We start from the raw sequence: 22,743 nt of genomic DNA, 5'->3' as shown, positions 1-22,743 counted from the left end.
AGAACTCCATGTAAATGTTCCCTGATCATCTGCCACATTTCTGCTGTGCATTTTCCTGAGACCATCTGCTCCCAATTTATGCTCCGAAGTTCCTGCCAAATAGCATCATATTTCCCCCTACCACAATTAAATGTTTCACCAAGTTGTCTGCTCCTATCTCTCTCCATCGCTATGGTGAAGGAGGTAGAGTTGTGGTCACTACCTCCAAAATGTTCTACCACTGAGAGATCTGACACTTGACCAGGTTCATTTCCCAATACAGACTCTCCTCCAGTTGGCTTATCCACATAATGTGTCAGGAAACATTCCTGAACACACCTAACAAACTCCACCACATCTAAACCCCTTGTGCTAAGGAAATGCCAATCAATACTAGGAAAGTCTACCTGCTCCTTGGTATCCCTGTTACTGTTGGGTGGGGGGGTGTATAAAAAACACCCAGTAGAGTTATTGCCCCTTTCCTGTTTCTGACTTCCGCTCACACTGACTCAGTAGACAATCCCTCCATGACTTCCTCCTTTTGTAGGAATGTGGACTACAAATTACAACAGGAAATAGAAAAGGCTTGTCAGAAGGGCAGTGTTATGATAATTGTGGGGGATGTTAACATGTGAGTGGATTGGGAAAATCAGGTCGGCACTGGATCTCAAGAGAGAGAATTTGTAGAATGTCTGCGAGATGGCTTTTTAGAACAGCTTGTTGTTGAGCCCACTAGGGGATCAGCTGTACTGGATTGGGTATTGTGTAATGAACCGGAGGTGGTTAGAGAGATTGAGGTGAAGGAACCCTTAGGAGGCAGTGATCATAACATGATTGAATTCACTGTAAAATTTGAAAAAGAGAAGCTGAAATCTGATGTGTCGGTATTTCAGTGGAGTAAAGGAAATTACAGTGGCATGAGAGAGGAACTGGCCAAAGTTGACTGGAAAGAGACACTGGCGGGAAAGACGGCAAAGCAGCAGTGGCTGGGGTTTATGCGAGAAGTGCAAGACAGTTATATTCCAAAAAAGAAGAAATTTTCGAATGGAAAAAGGATGTAACCGTGGTTGACAAGAGAAGTCAAAGCCAAAGTTTAAGCAAAGGAGAGGGCATACAAGGAAGCAAAAACTAGTGGAAAGACAGAGGATTGGGAAGTTTTTAAAAGCTTACAAAAGGAAACTAAGAAGGTCATTAAGAGGGAAAGGATTAGCTATGAAAGGAAGCTAACAAATAATATCAAAGAGAATACTAAAAGCTTTTTCAAGTATATAAAGAGTAAAAGGCAGGTGAGAGTAGATATAGAACCGATAGAAAATGATGCTGGAGAAATTGTAATGTGAGATAAGGAGATGGCAGAGGAACTGAACGAGTATTTTGCATCAGTCTTCACTGAGGAAGACATCAGCAGTATACCGGACACTCAAGGGTGGCAGGGAAGAGAAGTGTGAGCAGTCACAATTACGACAGAGAAAGTACTCAGGAAGCTGAATAGGCTAAAGGTAGATAAATCTCCTGGACCAGATGGAATGCACCCTCGTGTTCTGAAGGAAGTAGCTGTGGAGATTGCAGAGGCATTAGCAATGATCTTTCAAAAGTCGATAGATTCTGGCATGGTTCCGGAAGACTGGAAGATTGCAAATGTCACTCCGCTATTTAAGAAGGGGGCAAGGAAGCAAAAAGGAAATTATAGACCTGTTAGCTTGACATCGGTGGTTGGGAAGTTTTTGAAGTCGATTGTCAAGGATGAGGTTACAGAGTACCTGGAGGCATATGACAAGATAGGCAGAACTCAGCATGAATTCCTTAAAGGAAAATCCTGCCTGACAAACCTATTACAATTTTTTGAGGAAATTACTGGTAGGCTAGACAAGGGAGACGCAGTGGATGTTGTATATTTGGATTTTCAGAAGGCCTTTGACAAGGTGCCACACATGAGGCTACTTAACAAGATGAGAGCCCATGGAATTACGGAAAAGTTACATACGTGGATAGAGCGTTGGCTGATTGGCAGGAAACAGAGAGTGGGAATAAAGGGATCCTATTCTGGTTGGCTGATGGTTACCAGTGGTGTTCCACAGGGCTCCGTGTTGGGGCCGCTTCTTTTTACATTGTACATCAACGATTTGGATTGTGGAATAGATGGTTTTGTGGCTAAGTTTGCTGATGATATGAAGATAGGTGGAGGGGCCGGTAGTGCTGAGGAAACGGAGAGTCTGCAGAGAGACTTGGATAGATTGGAAGAATGGGCAGAGAAGTGGCAAATGAAGTACAATGTTGGAAAGAGTACAGTTATGCACTTTGGCAGAAATAATAAATGGGCAGACTATTATTTAAATGGAGAAAGAATTCAAAGTTCGGAGATGCAACGGGACTTGGGAGTCCTTGTACAGGATACCCTTAAAGTTAACCTCCAGGTTGAGTCAGTAGTGAAGAAGGCGAATGCAATGTTGGCATTCATTTCTAGAGGAATAGAGTATAGGAGCAGGGACGTGATGTTGAGGCTCTATAACACGCTGGTGAGACCTCACTTGGAGTACTGTGGGCAGTTTTGGTCGCCTTATTTAAGAAAGGATGTGCTGATGTTGGAGAGGGTACAGAGAAGATTCACCAGAATGATTCTGGGAATGAGAGGGTTAACATATGAGGAACGTTTGTCCGCTCTTGGACTGTATTCCTTGGAGTTTAGAAGAATGAGGGGAGACCTCATAGAGACATTTTGAATGTTGAAAGGCATGGACAGAGTGGATGTGGCAAAGTTGTTTCCCATGATGGAGGAGTCTAGTATGAGAGGGCATGACTTAAGGATTGAAGGGTGTCCATTCAGAACAGAAATGCGAAGAAATTTTTTTAGCCAGAGGGTGGTGAATCTATGTAATTTGTTGCCACGGGCAGCAGTGGAGGCCAAGTCATTGGGTGTATTTAAGGCAGAGATTGATAGGTATCTGAGTAGCCAGGGCATCAAAGGTTATATGGTGAGAAGGTGGGGGAGTGGGACTAAATGGGAGAATGGATCAGCTCATGATAAAATGGCGGAGCAGACTCAATGGGCCAAATGGCCGATTTCTGCTCCATATCACTGTTTTGAAAGGGTGCCCCTCTATCCTAAGGCTGTCCCCTCTTGTCCTAGACTCTCCCACCATGGGAAACATCCTTTCCACATCTACTCTGTCTAGGCCTTTCAACATTTGAAAGGTTTCAATGAGATCCCCCACTCATCCTTCTGAATTCCAGCGAGTACAGATCCAGAGTTATCAAACCATTCCTCATATGATAACCCTTTCATTCCCAGAATTATCCTTGTGAACCTCCTCTGGACCCTCTCCAATGCCAGCACATCTTTTCTAAGATGAGGGGCCCAAAACTGTTCACAATACTAAAGGTGAGGCCTCACCAGTGCCTTATAAAGCCTCAGCATCACATCCGTGCTCTTGTATTCTAGACCTCTTGAAATGAATGCTAACATGGCATTTGCCTTCCTCACCATCGACTCAACCTGCAAGTTAACCTTCAGGGTGTTCTGCACAAGGACTCCCAAGTCCCTCTGGATTTTCTCCCTGTTTAGAAAATAGTCTGCACATTTATTTCTACGACTAAAGTGCATGACCGTGCATTTTTCAACATTGTATTTCATTGGCCACTTTCTTTCCCATTTTCCTAAACTGTCTAAGTCCTTCTGCATCCTACCTGCCCCTCCACCAATCTTCGTGTTATCTGCAAACTTGGCGACAAAGCCATCTATTCCATTATCTAAATCATTGATATACAACATAAAAAGAAGTGGCCCCAACACCGACCCCTGTGGAACACCACTAGTCACTGGCAGCCAACCAGAAAAGGATCCTTTTATTCTAATTCACTGCCTCCTACCAATCAGCCAATGCTCTAACCATGTTAGTAACTTTCCTGTAATCATGGGCTCTTAACTTGGTAAGCAGCCTCATGTGTGGCACCTTGTCAAAGGCCCTCTGAAAGTCCAAATATACAACATCTACCGCATTCCCTTTATCTATCCTACTTGTAATCCCCTCAAGGAATTCCAACAGGTTCGTCAGGCAGGATTTTTCCTGAAGGAAACCATGCTGACTTTGTACTATCTTGTCCTGTGTCACAAAGTACTCCATCACCTCATCCTTAACAATTGACTCTAACATCCTCCCAACCACTGAGGTCAGGCTAACTGGTCTATAATTTACTTTCTGCTGTCTTCCTCCTTTCCTAAAGAGTGGAGAGACATTTGCAATTTTCCAGTCCTCTGGAACCATGCCAGAGTCCAATGATTTTTGAAAGATCATTTCTAATGACACCACAATCTCTAACATTACTTCTTTCGGAACCCTAGGGTGCAGTTCATCTGCTCCGGGTGCCCTATGTACCTTTAGGTCTCACCTACCACCCCACCAGCCTCCGGGTCCAACATATTATTCTCCGTAACTTCCGCCACCTCCAACGGGATCCCACCACTAAGCACATCTTTCCCTCCCCCCCCCTGCATTCCGCAGGGATCGCTCCCTACACAACTCCCTTGTCCATTCGTCCCCCCCATCCCTCCCCACTGATCTCCCTCCTGGCACTTATCCGTGTAAGCGGAACAAGTGCTACACCTGCCCTTACACTTCCTCCCTTACCACCATTCAGGGCCCCAGACAGTCCTTCCAGGTGAGGCAACACTTCACCTGTGAGTCGGCTGGGGTGATATACTGCGTCTGGTGCTCCCGATGTGGCCTTTTATATATTGGCGAGACCCGACGCAGACTGGGAGACCGCTTTGCTGAACATCTACGCTCTGTCCGCCAGAGAAAGCAGGATCTCCCAGTGGCCACACATTTTAATTCCACATCCCATTCCCATTCTGACATGTCTATCCACGGCCTCCTCTACTGTAAAGATGAAGCCACACTCAGGTTGGAGGAACAACACCTTATATTCCGTCTGGGTAGCCTCCAACCTGATGGCATGAACATCGACTTCTCTAACTTCCGCTAAGGCCCCACCTCCCCCTCGTACCCCATGTGTTACTCATTTTTATGCACACATTCTTTCTCTCACTCTCCTTTTTCTCCCTCTGTCCCTCTGAATATACCTCTTGCCCATCCTCTGGGTCACCCCCCCCTTGTCTTTCTTCCCGGACCTCCTGTCCCATGATCCTGTCGTATCCCCTTTTGCCTATCACCTGTCCAGCTCTCGGCTCCATCCCTCCCCCTCCTGTCTTCTCCTATCATTTTGGATCTCCCCCTCCCCCTCCAACTTTCAAATCTCTTACTCACTCTTCCTTCAGTTAGTCCTGACGAAGGGTCTCGGCCTGAAACGTCGACTGCACCTCTTCCTATAGATGCTGCCTGGCCTGCTGCGTTCACCAGCAACTTTGATGTGTGTTGCTTGAATTTCCAGCATCTGCAGAATTCCTGTTGTTTACCTTTAGGTCTTTCAGCTTTTTGAGCACCTTCTCTCTTGTAACAGTAACTGCACCCATTTCTCTTCCTTCACAGACTGCAACATCAGGGATATTGCTAGTGTCTTCTACAGTGAAGACTGACGCAAAATACTCATTTAGTTCATCAGCCATCTCCTTGTCCCATATTATTATTTCTCTTGCCTCATTTTCTAGCGGTCTTACATCCACTCTCATTTCTCTTTTATTTTTAAAATACTTGAAAAAACTTTTACTACCTTGATTTCATATTTAATCTTTTCCCTTCTAATGAGTTTTAGTTGCTCTCTGTAGTTTTTTAAAAGCTTCCCAATCCTCTATCATGCTACTAATTTTTGCTTTATTGTATGCCCTTTCTTTTGCTTTTACAATATCTTTGTCTTCCCGTGTCAGCCACAGTTGTACTATTTTACCATTTGAGTAATTCTTCATTTTTGGAATACACATGTCCTGCACCTTCCTCATTTTTCCCAGAAACTCACACCATTGCTGCTCTGCTGACATCCCTGCCAGCAGCTCCTTCCAATTTACTTTGGCCAACTCCTCTCTCATACCACTGTAATTTCCCTTACTCCACTGAAATACTGCTACATCAGACTTTACTTTCTTCCTATCAAATTTCAAGTTGAACACAATCATATTGTGATCGCTGGTTCCTAAGGATTCTTTTACCTTAAGCTCCCTAATCACCTCCAGTTCATTGCATAACAGCCAATCCACTATAGCTGATCGACAAACTGCTCTAAAAAGTAATCTCTTAGGCATTCAACAAACTCACTCTCTTGACATCCATTACCAACCTGACTTTCCCCAATCACCCTGCATGTTAAAATCTCCCATGACTCCCATAACATTGCCCTTTTGTACTTTTATTCAGTTCGTAGAATTCTGTTGATGCTGCTGACAGGCCACGTACAATGGACAAGCGCTCTCAAAGCTCCCATTTTAAATAACCGCCGCCAACCTGCGAGAAATCCCTCGTGGTAAAGCTCTGTTGACGCTGCTGGTTGGCCACACACAATTCAGTTGTTCTGATTAAGTTATCCCAGAGCTAGAGGCAGTTCACAAAAGACTGGAGGCATAAATAGACTTACAAAATAGCTACCTCCATTCCTGCAACCACATGCTAAGAATAAAGACTTCTCCTTTATCGATTTCCACTGCCCTTGGCTCATTCTTTTCAATGATTTGTTCTTTCTGGCCAATAGCTTGTCATGAGCTTTTCAATGAGGTTGCACAGGTGATTGATGAAGGTAGTGTTGAGGATGTTGTAAGGTGATTAACAAAGTCCCTCATGGGAGCCTCCTCCGGAATATTGAGATCCATGGTGAACTGGCTATTTGGATTCAGACCTGGCTGATCCATAGAAAACAGGGGATGTGGAAGTCTGTAATTAGCAGTGTTCTGCAGAGATCGGTACTGAGACCCCTGCTGTTTGTGATGTAAATAAATGCCCTGGATGAAGGTATAGATGGGTTGGGAGTATGCTTGCAGATGATACGAAGATCAGAGGTGTTGTGGATCATGTAGAAGACTGGCAAAAGAGATGATGGGTGCCTGGGGTGGTGGTAGAGGCAGATACATTATGGACTTCTAGAACATAGAACATCGATACCTACAGCATATTACAGGCCCTTTGGCCCACAATGTTGTGCCAACCACATAACTTACTCTAGAAACTGCCTAGAATTTCCCTACCGCATAGCCCTCTATTTTTCTAAGCTCCATGTACCTATCTAAGAGTCTCTTAAAAGACCCTGTTGTATCTGCCTCTAGCACCATCGCTGGCAGTGCATTCCGTGCATCCACTACTCTGTGTAAAAAACTTACCCCTGACATCTCCTCTGTACCTATTTCCAAACACCTTAAAACTGTGCCCTCTCGTGTTAGCCATTTCAGCCCTGGGAAAAAGCCTCTGACTATCCACACGATCAATGCCTCTCAACATCTTATACACCTATATCAGGTCACCTCTCATCCTCCGTCACTCCAGCAGCTCACTCTGATCCACGTAATTCTGCAACTGCCCTCAACGGCCCATTCCATCACCCCATCCGAGCCGGTCTGCAGCGGTTCCACATCCTCGTCACGTCTCGCACTCCCCTCAGCTTTGTGCCATCCACAGACTGGAGATATGATACATAATTAACTCCTCCAAATCATTATGGTGTCTGGAGAAGAGCTGCTGTCCCAGCACGATCGCTGTGGTAAGCCATGCTTGTCACCCAGAATGGGACCATTTCCTTCTTTCAGTTCTCTCTGCATATCAGTCTGATCTGCTTTCAGACCAAATGCCCTCCTCTTTCTTAACAAAGGATATGAGGCATTGCTGATGGGCAATAGAATTGTTGATGTGTAGGGAACTTGCAGTGGAACTTGTTCAGCCAGTTTGGATGGAGGAGGTGTCATCTGGTCAGGGGTATCTTGTATATGTAGTTGATAAGCCTTTTCACACTGAAGGTCAGTCATTTGTCATAATTGTACACTCCAACTTTTCATGTGGGACCTAATATAAAGGTTTCTTAAAGTCCAGACACATCTCATCCATTGGTTCCTACTCATCTGTTCTGCAAGTTACACCTCAAACAATGCAAGTCGACTGGTTGAGAATGATCGGCTTTTCATCAACTAGAATTCCCAGTGCTGTGTGGTTACCCCTTTGAGAGAAGCCCCAGCTCACTGTCACTGTCTGACACTCCCTCCCAGTGCTGTGTAGTTACCCCTTTGAGAGAAACACTTCGCAATTAATCAGGTTTTCTCATGTCTGTGATCCTACTACAGTGAAATCTCTTCAAAGGATGCCTGTGCTGAATAAAACTTCTCTTTAATGGGAGTTCAGTGATATTGTTTCTTTCTGCGCCCTCTGTGATCTCTGCAGCCCCTGACCATGTTTCCATCCAGACCCATCACCACAGACTTCACCCCCCTCCCCCCGTTCTGACTTCACCTGTCACCGACCACCTTACCGTGTCTCCTCCCCTCCCACCACCTTCTTATGCCGACTTCTCATCCTCCTTTCCAGTCCTGAAGAAGGATCTCAGCCTGAAACATCGACTGTTCTGTCAATACTGCCTGACCTGTTGCATTCATTCAGTACTTTGTGTATGTTGCTTTGAATTCTTCCACCGCTGATGTGAGGCTGACCAGTCTGTTCTCTCTCAATTTGCTTTTTTCAAACCTTGGCATTAGATTCGCAACTCTCCAATACAGGGTCCAAAGCCTGTTGGAGAACAGCCACCAATCCATCATGTGAGAGTGTGGAACGAGATGCCAGTGCAAGTGGTGGGTGCGGGCTCGATTTCAACGTTTAAGAGAAGTTTGAATGGGTACATGGATGCTGAGGGTATGGAGGGCTATGGTCTGGGTTCAGGACAATGGGAGTAGGCAGTTTAAATGGTTCAGCATGGACTAGATGGGCTGAAGGGCCTGTTTCTGAGCTGTAATTTTCTATGACACTGATTCAATTCCTTTCAGTTCCTTTCTCTTGCTGGGTTCTCAATTTCCTTGCACTTGTGGGAGCTTATTTGCATCTTGCATCATTCAGACAGAACCGAAGTACCTGGGCAGTGGGGTTCAATTCTCTGTGGAGTCAGTACGTTCTGCTTTCATTTCCTGCCACATTCGGAAGACCTACAAGTTAGGGTTAATAAATTGTGGGCACCGGAGGCACGGCCACACTTGCAGGCTGCCCTGCCCCCAGCACTTGGGCTGTATTGGTCATTGACACAAAGACTGCGTTTCAGTGTGTTTCTATGTAAAGGATAATCTAATCTTTAATTGGTCTGCTATTTCTGTCTTCCTCCGTTTGAAGCTCCCACATGTCCACTCACCCGGTGTAAGTGTTGAAGGTCCTGGATCAAGACTGACACGGGAGACGTGTTTGTCACTCCACACCGTCCAGGCACTGACTTGAGATCTTCGGGTCTGTATAGCAAATGCCGCCCGTGCTCAGCCTCCCCCAGGTGCTCGATGACGTAAGTCCGATTACTGAGAACAATCAGAGCGCTGGCGAAGGGAGAAAAGACTCTGATCAACTGAACTCTGTACATCCCAGTTGTTAGACAGCGAGTACCCCAGCCCTGTGTCCACACTGCTGGGCCGTGACACAGCGAGACCCCTTCTCACAACAGAGACAGAGACGCATCAGCAGCTTTACCTGAGTCCCGAGCAGGTGCTGGCTGAGACCGTAGATCCTGAGAAGCCTCGGACGGAGCCCTCGTAGTAGCACTGAGACTGTGGGGAGAGATTGAAATGTCAGCATTTCGAGAAAACTCAGTAACAAGGCAGGTTCTGCTCCAGCTCCTTGTCAACATCAACACCTCAGAGTCTCTGACTATTTTTGAAGTGATAAAGGTGATTGATCAGGATGAGGATAGAGGATTGGAAGTGGTAGGGGGATTCGGAAGATTAAGCTACAGGGGATCCACAGTAGATGAATTGAAAGTTGGCCTGGCCATAGAATATAGGAAGGAAGCGATGAAGGGTCTTCATCTGACTGGAGCTTTGTGAGCATGGATCAGTGCTGGGTCCTCTGTGAGATATTTAAATAATTTGGACTAAAATGCTGATGAGCTCAGTAGTAAATCTGCAGATGCACAAAGATAGGTGATGTTGTGGATAGTGAAGAACAGAGGTCTGAGCACCAACCCCTGAGGTACAACTCTTGCTGCATACTTCCAGTCACCAGCACGACTCTCTGCACCCATCACCCGTCACCAGCCCACTGTGGATCCAGTTTGCCACCCTTGTCAAACCCTTTGGGCCTTGTCCCTCTGGGCCAGTGGACCATATGCGATCTTACTAAAAGCCTTCCTAAAGTCATTGGGCTGCCTTCATCGATCTCCTTAGTTAGCTCCTAGTTAGCTCCTGAGATTAGTGAGATGTGATCTCCCCCACACAAAACCATGCTGACTGCTAATCAGTCCATCTGAACAAAGTTCTTGTCCCTCAGAATTTTCTACAACTCCCCCACCTTACCTTCCTTACCTCCCTATTAGGCTCCGGGTTTAATCCTACAGCCCCGTCTGAGAAAGAGAACAACAGAGGCTTCACTCTAATCTCCTGGTATCTCACCCGTTCCTCATCAGTAAACTTCCAGCCACTAAGGCAAGAGAACTTTACAGTGGAGAACAAGCTGAAGCCATTGTAACTGATGGCTAAAAAGTGGGTGAAGTTTGGAACTCAGCCTGACCCCGGCACTCTGGCAGCGAGCAGAGAGCAGGGCAAAACAAAACCCCCCTCAGTGCCTCGACACAAAGATGAATGTCAGTACCGAGAGCTTGCCAAGTCCACTCACCGGTTCCTTATCCTGCTCTGTCACCAGAGACCCATCCAAATCGTAGTGTGAGACCTGGAAGCCTCTCGGCAAGAGGACACTGTAGCAGAGAAACAGAAAAGAAGAAGCTGTCACCGAGATGCCTCATCAACCGTGGAATGGCAGTGCCCTCAGCAGATCGCAGATCGCAGATCGCAACTGCACCAGCCAGGGGGGCTGGAGTTTTATCCCCACACATGGGACGTGCTGCACTTTGAGAGATTTAATGTCAGGAGAAAGCGTTCTGTAAACGTCCGGACCATTAATAATGTTGAACTTGGGTGCCAAGTCCATTGCTCTCTGAAACTGACAATGCACAGTAAAGGAGGATATCACGTTTGGGGTACTGAGTAAAAGATTTAGGAAGTCATGTTGAAACTGTGTAAAAGTTTGGTTAGGCCGTGCTTGGAGTATTGTGTGCAATTCTAGTCACCCGATTACAGGAAGGATGTAAAGCTTTTGAGGGGTTGCAGGATTTTGCCTGGATTAGAGGGTATGGTCTAAAAGGAGAGGTTGGACAAAGATATTATTTTTTCTGGAGTGGTGGAGCTGAGGGGAGATCTGATAGAGGTTCATGCATAGGGTAAACAATCATCATCTTTTGCCCAGGGTTGAAATAGCTAATATCTGAGGGAATACATTTCAGGTGAGAGAGGGCAAGCTTACAGGAGATGTGCAAGAGAAGTTTGTTTTTTGACACCAGAGGGAGCCTTGCAACAAGTAGTGATGTTTGAGAGACTGTTGGACAGACGTGTGAATATACAGGACAGGAGGAGTATGACTCTTGTACAGGCAGAATAGATTTAGTTTAATTTGGTATAGGCATTATGCATGAAGAGAGAAGGATAAGCTTTATTTCTCATTCTGTATGTACATTGAAACATCGAAACACAGTGAAATGTGTCGTTTTGTGTCAAATCAGATCAGTGAACATGGTGTTGGGCAGCTTGCAGGTGTTATCACACTGCAGGCACTAATCTAGCCTGCCCACAACTCACTAACCCACACCCGCACCCACATGTCCAGAGGAATCCCACACAGGCACAGAGAGAACTTCCTTACAGGCAGTGGTGGGAATTGAACCCTGTTTGGCATTAAACTAACTGCACATTACAGTGCTGCCGTAACTTGTTACTCCTCTCCGTTGTCTGTGATTGACGTGATCTCCCAATCCCCCACCTCTTTCCGCACTAGCGTACCATGGGGGTCCTGGCACTGAGCCCAGCACAAGGGGGGTGGGGGGCACTTGGTGGCTCCACTTACAGCCGGGTAGCTGACAGAAATGGGCAGGGTGGGCTTCTCCAGGACCTCTCCAACAGAAATGCGAAGACTCACTCACGTGTTCCTGCTGAGATCCAGCATTAGGTGCTCCCCCGCGAGCTCCACCAGGATGCTGATGTGTTTTGGGTAGCTGCCCTGTGCGGGGATAAAGAAGATGGTGACCGGACTATGATCTGCTCGTGGTTGCTCCTCGCTATGTGGTCAAGCAGGAGCCAAATCTGCCCTCACTCAGCATCCACCCATGCAACTGAGGCTGTTCTGCCCATCCATACCATGTTTTCCCTTCTAACCTGCTCAGAGCTGTAATGGTATTCCCATATTCTGGCAGTTCCTCAGGTAACTGAAGTAAAGGATTCTGGAATTATTATGCTGCAAGAGGCCATTCAGTCTATCGAGTTTATGATGGCTGCTGGTAACAGATTCCTGTCACATATATTGGCCCCCCTCTTTCCTCACAACCCTCTCTGGTACCCATTCCGACATTTCCATTTCGACAATGTGGTTCTGCATCCCTACAGATGGTGATCAGTGTCCTTTCCACCTCAACCGAATCTTCTCATAACCTGCAGACAGCGCAGCCTGCATCCCCTTCTGGTCATTGTGCTCTGAAAAGGATGTGACGTTCAGCAGAGGTGCAGAAAATCTCACCAAGGAGGTTCTGGGGATCAGGGGTTTCACACAACAGAGAATATTACAGCACCTGACAGGTCCTTTGGTCGACATTTTAACCTACTTCCTTGTACACGTGCCTATCTATGAGATTCTTCAATGTCCCGAATGCATCTGTCTCTACCATCACTCCTGGCAGTGCGTTCCACCACGCTCTGTGTAAAGAACTTGCCTCTGACATCCCCACCTACACTTTAAAATTATGCCCCCTCCTATTAACCATTTCTGCCCTGGGAAAGTGTCACTGGCTGTCCACTCGATCTATGCCTTTCACCATCTTGCACAGTTCACCTCTATCAGTCACCTCTCATCCTCCACTCCAAAGAGAAAAGCCCTACCTCACTCCACCTACGCTCTCTAATCCAGGCAGCATACTGGCAAATCTCCTCTGCACCCTCTCGAAAGCTTCCATTTCCTTCCTTTAATGAGGCAACCGGGACTGTACACAACTTTCTACACACGATCTAACTATGGTTGATATAGAAGTTAGACTGAACCTTGTAACTGGGCTACCTACACTGAGGAGTTTGCTTGCACTCTCACACCCTCCCTAAAGCACTGAGACCACAACTGAATGCAGTTTGGTGAACTAACCACAGATATATAAAGTTCAATCAAAATCTGTGGTTCGTGGGGCCGGCTGGTGGCGCAATGACATCAGTGCTGGACTCCAGAACGAAAGTTCCCAGGTTCGAATCCAGTCGGGGCCGCTCCCGAGAACGCTTTCCATCCGTACCAGGTTGAGTGTCGAGGTTGCAACTCGACCTCGTAAAATAAAAAAGGGAAAAATACTGCGAAATGTCTGTGTGAGGATTGGCTCGCCACACAGTCTCTCTCTCACTCTAAGCCTTGTAAAGGCATGAAAAAGATATCATCCCGCCAACATCGCACACGCACGCATGGACGTACAAAAAAATAAATCTGCAGTTGGTGCTGTGAATGCATTTGACCCAGCACAGGAAAGAAAATGCTTGTGCCTTCCTGCTTCCAGCCACACTACAAATCAGAAATACCGATGGCCAGTGCAGGAGGTACGGCCATAATCATGGGTATTTGTATTGTGTGCACGAGTCTAAATGGCATGGGGAGCATGCTGAGATGGGTTCAGAATAATGTACATAAAATTCTGGAGGAGCTCATCAGATCAGACAGCACCTATGGAAAGGAATAATCTATTCTGGAAGTATCCGGGGCAGAGTTCTGTCAAGTGCTAAGTGAAACTGTGACTCATAACAAGGGATCCACTGGGGAAGAGTGATCATAATATGATAGAATTTAATATTCACCTTTGAGAGGAGGGAACTCTGAAACTGCTTCTTAAGCTTAATTAAGTCAATTAGAATGGGACAAAGGCAGATTCGCTACACGTACGGTACCATGCACGTGTCTTAGGGTAGGGTGCCTAAGAACTTTGCACAGTTCTGTGTCAACGTGGAGCAATGAGTGAATTTGTAAATCTGGCGGGAACAAAGGATGTTTAGAATGGCAAGAGTGGAGCACTGTGGGACAGGTGGCAGAGAAGGAGTGCCGGGGTGGGGGTGGCGCAGGTGCAGGTACACCCAGCACAAAGACACCAACCAAGGCCATTTGATTCCAAACAATTGGTTTATTGATCACTACAGAATGTCTCTCTGGAGCTTCTCATTCCTTCTCCTCTTCTTTCCTCTTTTCCCACTGTGATTCCCCTTCCCACTCTTGGTCCACAATAGAGACCCATGTCAGAATCAGGTTTATCATCACTCACATATGTCGTGAATTTTGATTTTTTTTTTTGCAGCAGTACAGTGCAAGACATGAAATTACTACAGTACTGTGAAAAAGTCTTAGGCGTCCTAGCCAAGTATATGTGCCTAAGATCTTTGCACAGAACTGTAAACTAAAAACATAAGTCACAGATTATTTGTGCAGAGTGTTGAGGAGCTATCTCATAAATCATAGCAAAGAAGTATTCCGTCAAGGAAATAAAGACTTGATGAGAAAAATGATTCAGTTATGGCTAACAGAAAAATTGGGATGGTATAAAACTGTAAAAATGTGTAAGATGTTTCAAAGAGTTGGGTTAGGGCAGAAAGTTGGGAAAACAGACATCAGGCAAAGATAATTAAATGTAACAAAGGCAAAAACAGTTGACAATGAAACTAAAAAGGTGGCAATTCCTCTCATTTAGGCTGTTTTTCACAGAGATAGGCTTGTGTAACTTACTGAACCATGGTTGCACAGAGCTGTCTTTACATTTCCGCCAGCTCTTGGCCGTGCATCAGGACGGCTGTTCTGTGAATGTCTCTGCAGCTAAGTTAGTCGGACAGTGGCCCGGTGGAGATCACACCGCCCAACCGTGGAACCCCAGCAATGAATTACCTGCAATGAGGCGGCCAAACTCCGCTTCCTCTTCCCGGACACAACACACGGGAATATGAATCTGTAATCCGTCAGCTCCTCGAAAAGCTGCTCCGCGCGCTCCACGTGTAATTGATCTGCTGCTTAAAATACAAAGGGAAGATCACTTCACTGAGTATACATCATTGACATTCTGTGCAGTCCCATTTGGTGAAATGGTGACCTCAGTGTCTGGGAGGTGTGAGCGGACAGATGAAATGTTAAACCCAGGGCCACTTAATAAGCTCAAAGTAAATTTATTATCAAAGTACATACACCATATGTCACCATATATAGCTCTGAGATTCTTTTTCCTGCAGGCATTCACAATACGAAGGGTGATTGATAGGTTTGTGGCCTGAGGTAGAAGGAGATGAGTTATACAGCTCTCGTTACATGCTTGTGTAGTTCAACTCTTTGAGTGAGAATGCAGAAAGTTTGAAGTTAATAACATCTCTTTCTTTCTTAGGCAATGAACTTATCAATCACCCTGCTGTGGACCACTTTCTGGGGGTCCAAGATGCCGACTTCTACAAAGAAGGGATCCGTATGCTCCACGACTGCTGGACTAAGTGTGTAAATGTAGGAAAAATAAATGTGCTAGGTTTTCTAAAATTGACTCCTTCTACTTTAGGCCACAAACTTATCAATCACCCCTTGTAAGTCCAAGAAACACAACAGAATCAACAAAAGACCACACCCAGCAGAAAGGACAAATAACAAATGTGCAAAAGACAGCTGAGCAAATAGTAAAGAAAAATAATAACAATAAGTAAATAAGCAATAAGTATCAAGAACATGAGATGAAAAGTGATTGAGAGTGAGTTTATAGGTTGTGGGAACAGTCCAGTGATGGGGCAAGTGAAGTTAATCCCTGCTGGTTCAAGAGCCTGATGGTTGAAGGGTAATAACTAGAAACCATAGAAACCATAGAAAAACTACAGCACAGAAATAGGCCTTTTGGCCCTTCTTGGCTGTGCCGAACCATTTTCTGCCTAGTCCCACTGACCTGCACACGGACCATATCCCTCCATACACCTCCCATCCATGTATCTGTCCAATTTATTCTTAAATGTTAATAAAGAACTGGCATTTACCACCTCGTCTGGCAGCTCATTCCATACTCCCACCCACTCTCTGTGTGAAAAAGCCCCCCCCCCCAATGTTCCCTTTAAACTTTTCCCCCCTCACCCTTAACCCATGTCCTCTGGTTTTTTTCTCCCCTTTCCTCAGTGGAAAAAGCCTGCTTGCATTCACTCTATCTATACCCATCATAATTTTATATACCTCTATCAAATCTCCCCTCATTCTTCTACGCTCCAGGAAATAAAGTCCTAACCTATTCAACCTTGCTCTGTAACTGAATTTCTCAAGTCCCGGCAACATCCTTGTAAACCTTCTCTGCACTCTTTCAACCTTATTTATATCCTTCCTGTAATTTGGTGACCAAAACTGAACTCAATACTCCAGATTCAGCCTCACCAATGCCTTATACAACCTCATCATAACATTCCAGCTCTTATACTCAATACTTTGATTAATAAAGGCCAATGTACCAAAAGCTCTCTTTACGACCCTATCTACCTGTGACACCACTTTTAGGGAATTTTGTATCTGTATTCCCAGATCCCTCTGTTCTACTGCACTCCTCAGTGCCTTACCATTAACCCTGTATGTTCTACCTTGGTTTGTCCTTCCAACGTGCAATACCTCACACTTGTCTGTATTAAACTCCATCTGCCATTTTTCAGCCCATTTTTCCAGCTGGTCCAAGTCCCTCTGCAGGCTCTGAAAACCTTCCTCACTGTCTACTACACCTCCAATCTTTGTATCATCAGCAAAATTGCTGATCCAATTTACCACATTATCATCCAGATCATTGATATAGATGACAAATAACAGTGGACCCAGCACTGATCCCTGTGGCACACCACTAGTCACAGGCCTCCACTCGGAGAAGCAATTCTCTACTATCACTCTTTGGCTTCTTCCATTGAGCCAATGTCTAATCCAATTTACCACCTCTCCATGCGACTGAATTTTCCTAACAAACCTCCCATGCGGGACCTGAACCTGGTGGCGTGAGTCCTGTCATTCCTGTACCTCCTTCCTGATGGCAGCAGTGAGAAGAGATCATGGCCTTGATGATGGATGCTGCTTTCCTGCAACAGCATTCCATGTAGCTGTGCTCAATGGTGGGGAGGGCTTTACCTCTGATGGACTGAGCTGTATCCACTGCTTTTTGTAGGATTTTCCATTCAAAGGCATTGGTGTTTCCATACCAGGCTGTGATGCAGCCAGTCAATATACCCCCCACCACACATCAATAGAAGTTTGTCAATGCCAAATCTTTGTAAACTTCCAGGGAAGTAGAAGCTTCATAATTGCAGTTCATGCTGGGCACAGGACAGATCCTCCAAAATAACAACACTGACAAACTGAAAGTTTCTGACCCTCCCCACCTCTGATCCTCTGATGATGAGTGACTCATGGACCTCTGGAGTCATTCTCCTGAAGCCAATAACAAGCTTCTTATTCTTGCTGACTTTGAGTGAGATGTTGCTGTGGCACCACTCAGCCAGATTATCAATCTCCCTCCTACGTGCTGATTCAACACCACCTTTGATTCAGCCTACAACAGTGGTGTCATCAGCAAACTTAAATATGGCTGAGCACACAGTCGTAAGTGTAAAGTGAGTAGAGCACACAGCCTTGTGGTGCTTCTGTGCTGATGGAGATCGGGAGGTGATGCTGTTGCCAATCTGAACAGACTAGGGTCTGCATTTCAGGAAATTGAGGATCCAGTTGCACAAGGATATATTAAGACCCAGTTCTTGAAGCCTCTTGATTAGTTTTGAGAGGATGATGGTATTGAATGTTGAGCTGTTGTCAATAAAGAGCATCCTGATGTATGCATCTATGCTGTCCAGATATTCCAGGGTTGAGTGAAGAGCCAAAAAAGTGGCATCTGCTGTGGACCTGTTGTGCTGATAGACAAATTGAGCAAATCCAACTCATTTCTGAGGCAAGAGTTCAAATGTTCCAACACTAAAAGCTCTCAAAGCACCTCATCACATTGGAGTACAGCGAATCACTGAAATCTCAATTGCTTCATCACATTCGAATACAGTGAATAGACAAACTCTCAAACCGCTTCATCACATTGGAGTACAGTGAATCACCGAGGTCTCGAAGCACCTCCTCACATTCAGAGCTACTGGACAATAATCATTGTAGCAGGTCACCACATTCCTCTTTGCACCAGTATAATTAAAGCCTGCTTCATGCAGGTAGGTAGCACAGACTGTCAAAATGAGCTGTTTAAGATCCAGCCAGTTGACCATCACAGGCCGTTAGGACTCGGACAGTGCGAGGTGCTTTCTGTGGGTTCACCCTCCTGAGGCTGCTCGCATGTTGGTCTCAGAGACTGAAATCACAGGGTCATCGGAGGATGTGGGTAAGTTCCAAAGCTCGAACTTAAAAGTACATTTATTATCAAAGTATGTATATCTTATTGAACCTTGAGATTTGTCTCTTAACAAGCAGCCGTGAAACAAAGAAACCCAAGTGCTCTGAGAGCTCGGTGATTCACTGTAATCCAATGTGATGGTTCATATTCTGCATGGAGGTCAGTGACCAGTGGAGTGCCTCAGGGATCTGTTCTGGGACCCCTCCTCTTCGTGATTTTTATAAATGACCTGGATGAGGAAGTGGAGGGATGGGTTAGTAAATTTGCTGATGACACAATGGTTGAGGGTGTTGTGGATAGTGTGGAGGGCTGTCAGAAGTTACAACGGGACATTGATAGGATGCAAAGCTGGGCTGAGAAGTGGCAGATGGAGTTCAACCCAGGTAAGTGTGAGGTGGTTCATTTTGGTAGGTCAAATATGATGACAGAATATAGCATTAATGGTAAGACTCTTGGCAGTGTGAAGGATCAGAGGGATCTTGGGGTCCGAGTCTATAGGACACTCAAAGCTGCTGTGCAGGTTGACTCTGTGGTTAAGAAGGTATACGGTGTATTGGCCTTCATCAATCGTGGGAATGAGTTTAGGAGCCGAGAGGTAATGTTGCAGCTATATAGGACCCTGGTCTGACCCCACTTGGAGTACTGTTCTCAGTTCTGGTTGCCTCACTATAGGAATGATGTGGAAATCATAGAAAGAGTGCAGAGATTTCAAGGATGTTGCCTGGATTGGGGAGCATGCCTTATGAGAATAGGTTGAGTGAACTCGGCCTTTTCTCCTTGGAGCGACAGAGGATGAGAGGTGACCTGATAGGGGTGTATAAGATGATGAGAGGCATTGATTGTGTGGATAGTCAGAGGCTTTTTCACAGGGCTGAAATGGCTAACGTGAAAGGACACCGTTTTAAGGTGCTTGGAAGTAGGTACAGAGGAGAAGTCAGGGGCAAGTTTTTTACGCAGAGAGGGCTGAGTGCCAGCAGCAGTGGTGGAGGCGGATACGATAGGATCTTTTAAGAGAGTCCTGGACAGGAACATGGAGCTTAGAAGAATAGAGGGCTATGGGTATCCCTAGGTAATTTCTAAAATCTGGACATTTTCGACATAGCTTTGTAGTCCAAAGGGCCTGTGTTGTGCTGTAGGTTTTCTATGTTTCTGTGTTTCTCAAAGAACCGATAAAAAAAGACCGTCGAACATCCAGTGTTCAGAGAGAAATGAAAACAAATCATGCAAACAATAACCGCTAGCAAATAGTGTACTGAACTGAAGTTTACAAAGAGAGTCCGGCAGACATAATTCTTAAATATATCCGTTGACTTGGCCTCCACAGATTCATCACCCTCTGGCTAAAGAAATTCCACTTCATCTCCGTAGTGAAAGGCTGTCCCTCAGTTCTGAGGCTGTGTCCTCTGGTCTTAGACTGACTGACTATAGGAAGCATACTCTCCACCTTAGCTCTGTCGAGGCCTTTCAACAAGATGTCAATCAGGTCACTGCTCATTCTTCTGAAGCTCAGTGAGTAGAGGCACAGAGCCATCAAAAACTCCTCACGTGACAAGCCTTTCAATCCTGGAATCATGTTCATGAACCTCCTTTGAACCCTCTCCAGTTTCAGCATATCCTTTCTAAGATAAGGGGCTCAAAACTGCTCACAATACTACAAGTGAGGCCTCACCAGTGCTTTATAAAGCCTCAACATTACGTCCTTGCTTTTATATTCTAGTCCTCTTGAAATGAATGCTAACATCGCATTTGCGTTCCTCAGCACCAACTCAACCTGAAAATTAATCTTCAGGGTATCCTGCACAAGGACTCCTAAATCCCTTTGCACCTCATATTTTTGAAATTTCCCTCCATTTATGAAAAATAATCTATTCTTTTATTTCTTCTATCAAAGTGCATGACCATACACTTCCCAGCACAGTATTCCATCTGCCATTTCTTTGCCTATTCTCCTAATCTGTCTAAAACCTTCTGTAGCCTCTCTGCTTCTTCAAAACTACCAGCCCTTCCACGTATCTTTATATAGTATGCAAACCTGGATAGAAAGCCATCAATTCCATCAACCAAATCATTAACATGTTGCGTAACAATAATCTGACCCAACACAGATCCCCTATGCACACCGCTAATCACCGAAAGTCAACCATTAAAGGCTCTCTTTAATCCCAGTCTGTGCCTCCTGCCAATTGGCCTCTGCTCTATCCATGCTAGAATCTTTCCTGTAATACCACGGGCGCTAACTTGTTTAGCAGCCTCATGTGTGGCACCTTGTCAAAGGCCATCTGAAAATCCAAGAACACAACACCAGCAGATTTTCCTTTGTCTCTCCAGCTTATTTTTTCAAAGAATTCCCACAGGTTTGTCAGGCAAGATTTTCCATTGAGGAAAACATGAGATATAAAACAGCATTAGGCCATTTGGCCCATTGAGTCTGCTCCACCATTTCACTATGGCTAATCCATCCTCTCTCTCAGCCCCAACATCCTGCCTTCTCCCCATATCCCTTCATGCCCTGACCAATCAAGAATCTATCAACTTCTGCTTCAAATATACCCAATGACTTGGCCTCCACAGCCACCCGTGGCAACAAATTCCACAGATTGACCAATCTCTGGCTAAAGAAATTCTTCCTCATCTCTGTTCTAAGAGGACATCCCTCTATCCTGAGGCTGTGTGAAACCATGCTGACAATGGCTTATCTTTTCATTTCCTGAAAATATCCTGAGACCTCATCCTTAATAATCGACTCCAACATATTTCCAACCACTGAGGTCAGACTACAGTTTCCTTTCTTCTTCCTCTCTCCCTTCTTGAAGAGCAGAATGACATTTGTAATTTTCCAGTCTTTTGGAATCATTCCGGAATCTAGTGACTCTTGAAAGATCATTACTAATGCCTCCATGATCTCTTCAGCCACCTCTTTCAGAACCCTGGAGTGTATGCCATCATTCTTGGATTTCCATCATACTGCTAGTGTCTTCCTTTGTGAATTTTGATGCAAAAGAAAAAGAGAGGAGGTCCTGAAGGAAGATTACTGGGAGCTAGGAAGAAAATTGAAAAGCCGGACCTCCAGAGTAATAATCTAAGGATTGCTGCCTGAGCTGCGCGCTAATGAAGGTAAGAATAGCAGAATTAAGCAGATGAATGTGTGGCTAAGTAACTGGTGCAGGGGGCAGGGCTTCAAATTCTTGGATCATTGGGATCTATTTTGGGGGAGGTATGACTTATACAAAAATGATGGGTTACACCTGAACTCAAAGGGTACTAACATCCTGGCGGGATTGTTTAATATAGCTGTTAGGGAAGGTTTAAACTAAGTTGTCAGGGGGAAGGAAGCCAGGGTGTTAGCGTCAAGGAAGAGGAAAATAGAAATAAGTCAAAGATACTGTGCAGCAAAGATGGAAAGAAGGACAGGCAGGTGAATAGACAGGATAATTTGTTGTGTGATAGAAATATAGCAAAATCAGTAACAGATATTGATCTAAATGTACTGTACTTAAATGCACGCAGCATTAGAAATAAAGTGGATGACCTTGTTGTACAGCAGCAGGATATGACATTGTGGCCATCACCGAGTCATGGCTAAATGATGGATATGATTGGGAGCTGAATATCCAAGGATACACAGTGTACAGGAAGGATAGGAAGGTAGGTAAAGGGGGTGGCGTGGCCCTGATGGTAAGTAACGATATCAAATCACTAGAAAGAAGGGACATAGGATCAGAAGAGGTAGAATCCTTATGGGTCGAGTTAAGAAATGGCAAGGGTAAAAAGACACTAATAGCAGTTATATACAGGCCTCCAAACAGCAGCCGGGATGTGGACTGCAAGTTACAGCTGGAAATAGAAAAAGTGTGTCAGAAAGAAATTGTCAAGATAATTATGGGGGATTTTAATATGAAAGTGGATTGGGAAAGTCAGGACGGTACTGGATCTCAGGAGAGGGAGTTTGTATAATGCCTATGGGATGGCTTTTTGGAGCAGCTTGTCCAAAAGCCCACCAGGGAATCGGCTGTTTTGGATTGGGTGCTGTGTAACGAACCTGAGGCGATTAGGGAGCTGGAGGTAAAGGAACCCCTTGGAAGTAGTGATCATAATATGATTGAGTTCAGTTTCAAATTTGAAAAAGAGAAGCTGGTATCAGGTATATCGATATTTCAGTGGAACAAAGGATATTACAGTGGTATGAGAGAGGAACTGGCCCAGGTCGATTGGAAAAGTAAGCTAGAT

General features: G+C 45.2%; 1 protein-coding gene across 2 annotated transcripts in view; it reads right to left on the bottom strand.

Moving 5' to 3' along the window:
• LOC134345892 (disintegrin and metalloproteinase domain-containing protein 12-like) overlaps window positions 1-22,743 on the bottom strand; it is a 128,678-nt gene that overhangs the window by 91,890 nt on the left and 14,045 nt on the right. Inside the window, exons 2-6 of one of the 2 annotated variants that reach the window (XM_063047231.1) lie at window positions 15,030-15,151; window positions 12,061-12,137; window positions 10,704-10,782; window positions 9,564-9,640; window positions 9,238-9,412 (exon numbers count right to left, since the gene is read on the bottom strand). In XM_063047231.1, coding sequence (XP_062903301.1) covers window positions 9,238-9,412; window positions 9,564-9,640; window positions 10,704-10,782; window positions 12,061-12,137; window positions 15,030-15,151 — 530 coding nt within the window. The remainder of the gene's footprint in view (window positions 1-9,237; window positions 9,413-9,563; window positions 9,641-10,703; window positions 10,783-12,060; window positions 12,138-15,029; window positions 15,152-22,743) is intronic. The other variant, XM_063047232.1, reaches the window with a different exon arrangement.

This window comes from Mobula hypostoma, chromosome 4 (genome assembly GCF_963921235.1).
Source record: "Mobula hypostoma chromosome 4, sMobHyp1.1, whole genome shotgun sequence".
NCBI lineage: Eukaryota > Metazoa > Chordata > Chondrichthyes > Myliobatiformes > Myliobatidae > Mobula > Mobula hypostoma.
This window is presented reverse-complemented; position numbering and strand designations above follow the sequence as displayed.